Source organism: Balearica regulorum, chromosome 12 (genome assembly GCF_011004875.1).
Source record: "Balearica regulorum gibbericeps isolate bBalReg1 chromosome 12, bBalReg1.pri, whole genome shotgun sequence".
Classification (NCBI taxonomy): Eukaryota; Metazoa; Chordata; class Aves; order Gruiformes; family Gruidae; genus Balearica; species Balearica regulorum.
Window position 1 is genome coordinate 4,253,411 of NC_046195.1, and position 8,849 is coordinate 4,262,259.

At 38.3% G+C, this 8,849-nt stretch overlaps 1 protein-coding gene across 6 annotated transcripts in view; it reads left to right on the forward strand.

Moving 5' to 3' along the window:
• Positions 1–8,849, forward strand: part of CIB2 (calcium and integrin binding family member 2) — a 48,049-nt gene that overhangs the window by 37,121 nt on the left and 2,079 nt on the right. For all 6 annotated transcript variants that reach the window (XM_075765100.1, XM_075765101.1, XM_075765103.1 and 3 more), the window contains 2 exons: positions 2,763–2,910; positions 3,008–3,203. In XM_075765100.1, coding sequence (XP_075621215.1) covers positions 2,763–2,910; positions 3,008–3,203 — 344 coding nt within the window. The remainder of the gene's footprint in view (positions 1–2,762; positions 2,911–3,007; positions 3,204–8,849) is intronic.

Sequence of the window (8,849 nt, forward strand, 5' to 3'; positions counted from 1 at the left end):
TCTTCTGAGCCTGTTGTCTTTTTATTTTCAAGAATCCCTCTTTTCTACACTATTTTATTTCTTTTTTACTTTGGCCTGGTTTAGTCTTTATCTGAACAGTGAGCTCAGCCTTCAATATTCAGCTCAGAGCACAGTGAGCTTATTAATCTCCTACCCTTTGAAATCTGTAGGTGTGCTTCCTATTGCAGAATTACTTCAGTCATTGAACCCTGCAGGGGAATTTGAATTTAATATTGACTACCTTAATGGGCTGTTATTTGAGCCTATGGCTCTGTGGTCCCTACTTCACCTATCCATTAAAACATCCTTATTCCTGGCCAGTATCTCAGCCAGAAGGACTGGCGACATCTGGGCATTTAGTAGAGCTAAAATCTCTGGTCAAGGTTACTTTTTTGAATTTTGAATCTTGATTGTGTCAGGGAATTACGCTTCCAATATCTCTTTCTCAGATCTCACCCATCCTTGGAAGACTTACACACACTCCTACGGTTTGTCATTAGATGGATATTTGCCTTTTGGCAGACTCCAACTGATTTCTACAATGGAAGTAGTCCAGGAATGCAAACTGCAAAACCCAAAGACATCTCGTTAGATAGTCTTTGGGTGAGTGCTTTGTTATTGTTAAATAGAAACCTCCTGATAGAATCAGGTATGCCGTCTGAGGATGTGAATGGCCAGTGTAGCTTCTGTGGAGAAAGTGTCTTAATGTTCCAGCTGGGATGGCCATCAAAATCTGTTCTTAAATTAGCCAGGTGACATGACTGGCCAAAGGTATGTAGGTGTGGTATAGCCTTGATCAGTCCATGCCTTGTACCCAAATGTCTGACCGTTCCTCTGCACCTGCATCCCGGAACTAGACACTGCAAAGGGTCATCCCGTAGTGTGAATCTACACGTTGAGCAGTCACCTGAAGAAAAAAAGGAAGGCTGCTTTCCAGGAACTGGATATTCTTTGAAACGTCCATGTGCACATTTACGCCTCACGTTCCTCTTATAAAATACAACAGCATCATTTCTCTATGTTACGCTTGTCTTTTAACAAGAATCCTTAAAACTTTTTCATTATTTTGAGGCTGTAACAAAATGTATCTTACACGTTATCTCTGTGTGGGTGACAAATTTCATTATGCTTCCAGTTCCCCCTGTGATTTCTTTATCTTCAGCTCTTGTTGTAAGCTGCTGCACACCATTTAACAGTTGTTGAATTTCACTTCAGAGGCAGCTGCATATTAGTAGTAAGTAACCCAATTCTTGTAAGGTACTTTATGTTCCTTTAACATGAAGGATACTACATAAATATAAAACATCAGTCTGTTCACATAACTCTTCTTTGTACGTACTGCTTATATTTTTATTTTTTTTTAGTCTCCACAGGTATGCAGAAAATGTGTTCTATAGATGCGTATGTTCTGTGTGAATTATCAAGAAAGAATTGAAGTAAACTGAAAAATAACATTTTCTGGTCGTTTACCTCTCAAATACAGCTGGTTTATGAAATTTCATTTAAAATAATTGGATGGTTTATGAATACCTGTTAGCTAATTAAACTTAGAGAAAAAAGAAATTAAATGGATATATTTGAGCTCTGAGCTTTCACAATACTGCTTCTTTTAAAGCCAAATAAAATGTTGCATGCATATTAAAAATTATGAATGTGATATGCCATGACCAAAGCTATTTACCTTTATAGGAGATCAATATGTGAATTGGTTCTTGGCTTTAGCTAGGATCTGTAGCTTTGATGAGATGCTGCTCACAGCCCAAATGATGTTTGTGTGTTTTATTCGTGTTCAACTGAATTGAATTTATTTTCCCAGTTTTATAGACATGGCTACAAATTCATCTTGGGTTTTTACATAGCTATGAGAAAGATGGTGTTTTGTTACTAGAGGGCTTTGTACTAAAGCAGCTTTTCTTATGCTTGCTTGTGTGTTTATGGTTTTAGAATACTGTCTTATTCAGAGTAGCCTTGACACCCGCTGGGTTAGTACGGTTCTAGAAAAGGATCATCTCCTGCAGAGAAGAAATGTCATTTAAAACACTGGAATTTGTAGTCAGTTCAACCAGAGGTTGGAACGTTGATGTGTATTGGAGTGATAATTACTTTTCTACAAGATTCTGCTAGGGTGTGACACTGCATCCTTAATGAACAGACATGGTTGGTTTGATGATTGATGGTTCCACATCAGTCTGGTGTGGAATGCAGATATTTACTTTTTAAGGTGGTTTCATCAATAATATTTGTTCTTCCAGCCTTCAGCCAGGTGCCACCAGAAGTATAAAGACCCTGTTTGTTTCATCGGCTTTCCACCTTGGTCTCCGTTTCCTTCCCCTCCTGTCATCTCCTGTATGTGCTAGCTTCTTAATGTAGGAGCTGTAACCCTCCTGACCATGTCAGTCTGCTGCCCTGTCAGGAACCTGCTATGTGCAAATGATCTTCACACTTAGTACATTTACCCTAACATTTATAAAGCACATGCTCCGCACAGGAGAAACGAGCTGAGCGCTGGTTTCGAGAGAATGCGTAACAATGGAGACTAGAATATCTGGGCGAGAAGAGGTACTATGCAGCAGCATGTTCTGCTGACGCTTTCTGCTAAAGCATGCAAATGTAAATTTTTAGATGCATTTTGGAAGAAAACAGTTGTCTTCAAAGAGCCAACCATGGACTTAAATGCTCATGATTATAAACAGGGAGTCTGCAGGGGTTTTTTTATTTTCCAAATACTAAAAAATATGTATATATATCTCTGGTTTTCACAGGAGAATCCCTTCAAGGAAAGGATTGTGGAATCTTTCTCAGAAGATGGAGAGGGGAGCCTCAGTTTCAATGATTTTGTGGATATGTTCTCTGTGCTCAGTGAAATGGCTCCCAGAGAGCTTAAAGCAATCTATGCCTTTAAGATCTATGGTACTGTATTGGGATGCTTTTGTATGCCCTTTTTTGTTTGAAGGAAATGAGTATGAGAGTTGTTGGTGATCTGTTCTTTGGTTCTTTTATTGCTTAGATTTTAACACAGATAACTTCATTTGTAAATCAGACTTGGAAAAAACCCTCAATAAGCTGACCCGAGAAGAACTTACAGCAGAAGAAATCACACTAGTTTGTGAGAAAGTGATAGAAGAAGCTGACATGGATGGTGATGGGAAACTAGGGTTTGCAGATTTTGAAAACATGATTTCCAAAGCACCGGACTTTCTCAGGTATTGTTTTAAGAAAAAGGTAGTCTCTTGCATATTTTCAGGTATTTTTTTTTAGTATATCACTGTGTAGTGTAATACAAGGCATGTCAGACATAAGTACTTTACCAGGGAGCTGACTAGAGGAGGACTTCTTACCCTAACTCAGTTTACTTTTCTAGACCATATTCCAGTTCTCTTCTAATTTGAAGGCTAAGAGCTCAATGACTTTGAATTATCTCTTCCCCCCCCCCCCCCCCCCCCCCCCCCGTTTGTTTGTGTGGTTTCTTCAGGAAAATATTTTCAACTATTATAAGCTGAAATTCATATTGTTCTCAAGCCTATAGCAAATACCCATGCTGTGTAAATATTGTATACATGTTACAAATATACATGGAAACACATTGATTTTTTTTTGTGCTGAGAAGGTGAGAGCTAGAAGACATTACAGTGGTACAGTTCATGCTGGTAGTAGAAAATCAATTAAAATGATTAATTACTGCAGTCTTTCTTTGTTTCACTGTTAATCAGGGGTTTTTTTATAACTGATATTTTTAATTTTTGTTGCTGAGTTTCTTCCTCATACTCTGTAGATAAAACCCAGCTATCTTAAGACAGCTTTTCTTGCAAGTTTCATATTTAGAGACATTTTGAAAAGGAAAATTATTTTTTTATTTTACTCATTAATAAAACATTCTACATAAACATATAGTGAAGGCTGTTAAGTAATACAAGGGTAGACCTTCTTTAAGAAATTACAGTGAACCAGCCAGCAAAATAAGACATTGCCAGAATGGGAGGAGTTCATATTTGAATCTTGACTCCACTGGCAGAGTAGGCTTGAATCTAAAACCTAGGTCTAATTTCTCCCCAAATTTCAGTGGTCTGGGTTAACTATGTCTAATTGTAAATGCATGATAACATGAAAAAGTTTGTTTTTTTTTTTTTTTTTCATAATCTTTGTTCATACACATTGTTAAGTTGGTAGTGTTGCTGTTTATCTGGTGATAATTGATAATAACAGATAAGTTCTAATATCTGGGAAGATAAATAATCCAAGAATTGTCTGGACTGCATACATACAGTATGATTGTAAGTTATTTTGGGAATGTTGGAACAGGTAAATTCTAGTTTCTGCAGACTTGTGTCTCCTGATTAATTGGCTGATATCTGAAAAGGAGTTTAGTTTCCATTTTTTTTGCGGCAGTTAAGGCACGAAGACTGGTTCATCTGTGTAGATCTTCTGATATCTGGAAGAGTGTGGAATTATTTTGCATCTTTCCATGAAGCAGAACACTTAGAGACTCTTTTACACAGCTGCCTGTTTGTAGGAAATTGTTAGAAACTTAATCGTCTTTCAGTCACATGTTGTTGAATTCTGCCAAAGCATTCAGAAGTTAATGTGAAGGATTAAGAAAGCACAGTCAGACTGATTGAATAAACTGTATTTTCATAGGAAATGAGGCTAAACACTAGGATAGAATTAAGATAGACCAAAATTTGGACTGATAATGCTACTGGTGTTTAAGAACTTTTAAGTGTCCTGCAGAACACAGAATGGTTTCTTTCTTTCATAAATGAAATTTTGAAGGAAAGACTTTATATCAAAATGATTCTACAATAGAGTATGAGGACATGATCCTTATGAATGCTGAGAAACATCAGCATCTGGAGGTGATATGCTACAAAGTCACTGTGAATGTCTTTTATACATTAGAAACATATCGGGCATTCCATGACTAATCAAGTGTATCAACAGAAACTCTTTTAGAACAAGATACACATCATCATTATGGTGAGGCTCAGCTGTGCTAATATCTTGTTTACATGTATTTCCAGCTAAGAAAATGTTTTGTTTATACTGTTATCCATACAGAAGCTGCTGGGGTCAGGTAGAGTGTCCTTTAATCAAGGAAAAGGCTGTACTGTACCTACAAGTCTGGTAGAGAGCGGAGTTCGAACGTGAAGAATTGAAGGCAGATCTGAAGACTCAGCAGAAGCTGTAGTTTCAGAAGTTTCCTGTGCCATGACTGACTTTACTGCTGTGTTGTAGAGGCTTGCAAAGTGCTGACTGCGAATTCCAAGCTGAGGATGCTGTGCAATCCAGTCATTTCCTGAGAAAGTAGCAGAGAGGAATATTTGCCACTGTAGCTATCAGAATGACCGCCATACGTATTTTTCGTTTCCTAGTTTGTGATGTTTTGGGAAGCTGATGAAATGAGTGCAAAGACCTGAGCGCTGGGTACTCAGAAGGGCAAGAAGATGAGTAAAAAGAGGGATGAAGTGGAAAGCACAAAGCTTGTTATAGATTAGGTAAAGAGAAAATAGAGAGGGAGGGATCACTGACAATACTGATAATCTCAAAGGACCAGGCTACCAAGTATTGGAAGACTGATCATCCAGTTGCTCAGTTTAAACACATATACTTTGATCTGTGTCTGTGACATGGTGAACTCGGGTTATCAAGATGTCGCCTTGATGTTCAAGCCAGTGTTGTGTATATTTAAGGCAGATTTTTTTTCCATCCCTGGCTTCAAGGGAAAGGGTTCCTTCCCTCTCCTTTCAGGTCCTGGAGATTAGCTGGGTCACAGGGTTCAGTTCTGAAGTCCTCAGGCTTAAGAGCTCCTGACATGACATGACCTAAAGAAGGGTTTCCTTCCACCTTTTAGCTGAAACACTGGTTTAGAGCCTTCTGAGTGTTAACTCAGCAACATGTTTTTTAACCTTTGAAGTTACATTGCAAAATGAGGTTGTAAATGGAAAAAGTTGCAGAGCCAAGAAGAGAATGTGTAGTTTCTCTGATTTGGTTTCTGTTTCAGCCAGAGTTAACAATTGCAGGACAAGAAAGTGACAAGGTCATGAGACCACTTCTATCCAAACCAATCTGTATGGAAGAGTTGATACCTCTCCCTTATTCTGGTTTACTGTTCCTTTTATTCCTGTAAAGTTATTCTATTTTTTGAGAACATTCTTAGTCATATTTTTGCTGTATGCAGTGTTGACAGCATAGGCTGACATATTTGGTAATACTGAACTTCCTGATCTGAGCACTTACTGTCATTTTTTAAACACTATGTAAATGTTGTATTCTTAAGGAAGATGGTGATTTGACTTTTGGAATGGGACCCATTGACTTTTAAGGCCACAAGAGGTACAGCAAGGTCTGACCGGGGACTGAAACTAAACCAGTGCTCTCTGATAGTACCCAATGCTAGCATGTGACAGAATGTGTGACATGGGACAAGAGTGCGATTCTTGTAGCTGATCTCTCGCCACATAAAGCTCAGTTCCTATTCACTGAGTTCCTATTCACTGTTATTATACCATCACAGTCTTGAACACATTACCTATTCATTTAATGAAACAGTGCTTCCTTTTATCTTTCTGAATTTATCTCCAGCTTGATTCATGGCCTCCCCTTTTCCTCTCTTCTGTCTCTTCAGCTGTAATGGTCCTCTTAAGTGACAGCCATGGGCTGTGTGCAGGCAAACTGAAGACAGGGCTGTGCAGTCTTACCATGTAATAGAATACAGAACATGCAAAATGCAGGAAGTGTCTTAATAGTGGATCAACAACCCTATATGCCAGTGGTAAACTTATGCCGGAACTATCATCTTAATACTGTAAAAAGATATGAAAGCATATTTTTATCTAAATAAAATTGTCCCTTTTGAAACCTTCAGCAGATGCATGGAAGAGATACCAATACATCAACGTCCAGAGACAATCATAATTTCATTTGGTTTTGCATATCTCCACTTTTTGTGCCCAATTGAATGCATTCCAGACTTTAAAATTGAGGCAGCATAAGTGCCTATTGATTTATACTTTCAGCTGCTCTGCAGCTGTGAAAAGTGAACACGTAGGAACCGAAGCAATAGCCACTTGTGAAAATGATTGGCAATGAGCAATTGGGGATGCGGGGTAACTGCAGTTTTCAGACACTTCGCTGTGAAGCTATGGGCAATCAACATTTCTGAGTATCTGATCCTAGAATACCATTCTGGCACCTGGTATGTGATCTCACTAGTCTCCAGATGTTTTTTCTTTGTAGTGAAGGATTTCTTATTCTGTTCTTTGCCTTTTCCCCAACCAAAAGCCACTTCCTCACATCGTAAGAGTAGGAAATTTAGGATGCAAGGCAGTTAGGTTTTATCCCTGGCTCTGCCATTGCTTGAGCAGGTGATCTCTGCTAAGCCATGGATCATTTTGTTCTCTCTGCTCTGTTACATGGGACCAGTGCTTACCTGACTTCTGACAAACACTGAGAACTCATTATAATGTGACCTATCCAAGTGTAAAATCTCATCATCATTAAAATGAGGTATAAAATTACCAAGGAATATCTTCTTTACCCTGGTTGTGGAAAACCTTTGAAGGCCAGATTCCTCTAACAATGTACACTCTGTTTTTGAAGCACTTGTTCCGCACAGCTCAATATGTTGGAGGTTTTTAAGCTGTCATACTATCATGCATACTTAATATGTACAGCAGGCAGTAATTTTGGCACCATGATCCAGGCTTTGAGCTGGTGTGAGCTAAAGACCATCCACTGTAGGTTGACTGATTTTTCCTTATCTCATCACTTGTTTCTCAAACCTTTACTTAATGACCCTGTGTAGGTTTAATCTCCTACAAACAGCCTTTGCAAGCTTTCTACTGCTGTCAAGCAAATGAAGATGCAGTAAAGTCTGTTGCTTGATTTGCACTACTGTGGTTGAGGAATTTTTTTAAGACTAGAAGAAAACACCACTAATTGTTGACCAGGGAAGAAGATACATACCTTTTGGCTGTTACCTTAGAAGCTGGAGTAAACTGTAAATGATAATGGCAGTTGCTAGTTCAAAAAATTTGATCCCAGTAGGTTTATTTCACTCAAAATTGCTATCATTAAGAAGCTGCTTGTAGTTTAACGGAAGTATTAGCACTCTGAGTTGGCACTAGCTAAAGTGTTCTGTTCTACAAGACTGGTTACGTTTTCCACAGGAAATTGTTTTATAAATCATCCTGGAAGCTTAAGCTTATTTGAATGCCTGAGGGTGAAACATACTATAACAATTTGAAATGGAGTTTGAGAAGAAGATGGCATTAGTAACTCCTGGGAGCTGCCAGAACTAGACAGAGAAACAACAGATGGAACAAAAAGATGTCATTAGACGTGCAGTATTTCTGAAACCTTTGTGGGCCTTTACCCATATAACAGTTGATGTCCTGACTCCAGCCCTACCTAAAGCCGAAGTAACATTTCTTATAGGAAATGTGCATCTCATAAGACGTGTCCCAAAATGCAGATTATCTTGTTCTTAAGGACTGAAATCAGAGCTGCAAATGGGTGAGAGCTGCTGCTTAGTAACAACCTTAATCTCCAAAGGCCAAAATGGCACTCTGATAGAAATACAAAAAATTTCCAAGAAAAAGATTTCCAGTGAAGTGGATTTGGTTGGACTTTTTTAAGGAATCATGCCGAAAATGTTTTCACATACAATGCTGTGTATTTTTTAATTCATAGATGTTGCCTATGTGGGACTTAAATTTTCAGTTTGTATTAATATGGGGCTTTAGACATTTCTTGAATTGTGAACAAGATGTTTATAATTCTTTTTTTCTAAAACCTTAGTGCCAATAAGCTCTCTGCATGACCGTGCGCTTTCTTTCACAATATTTAGGCTA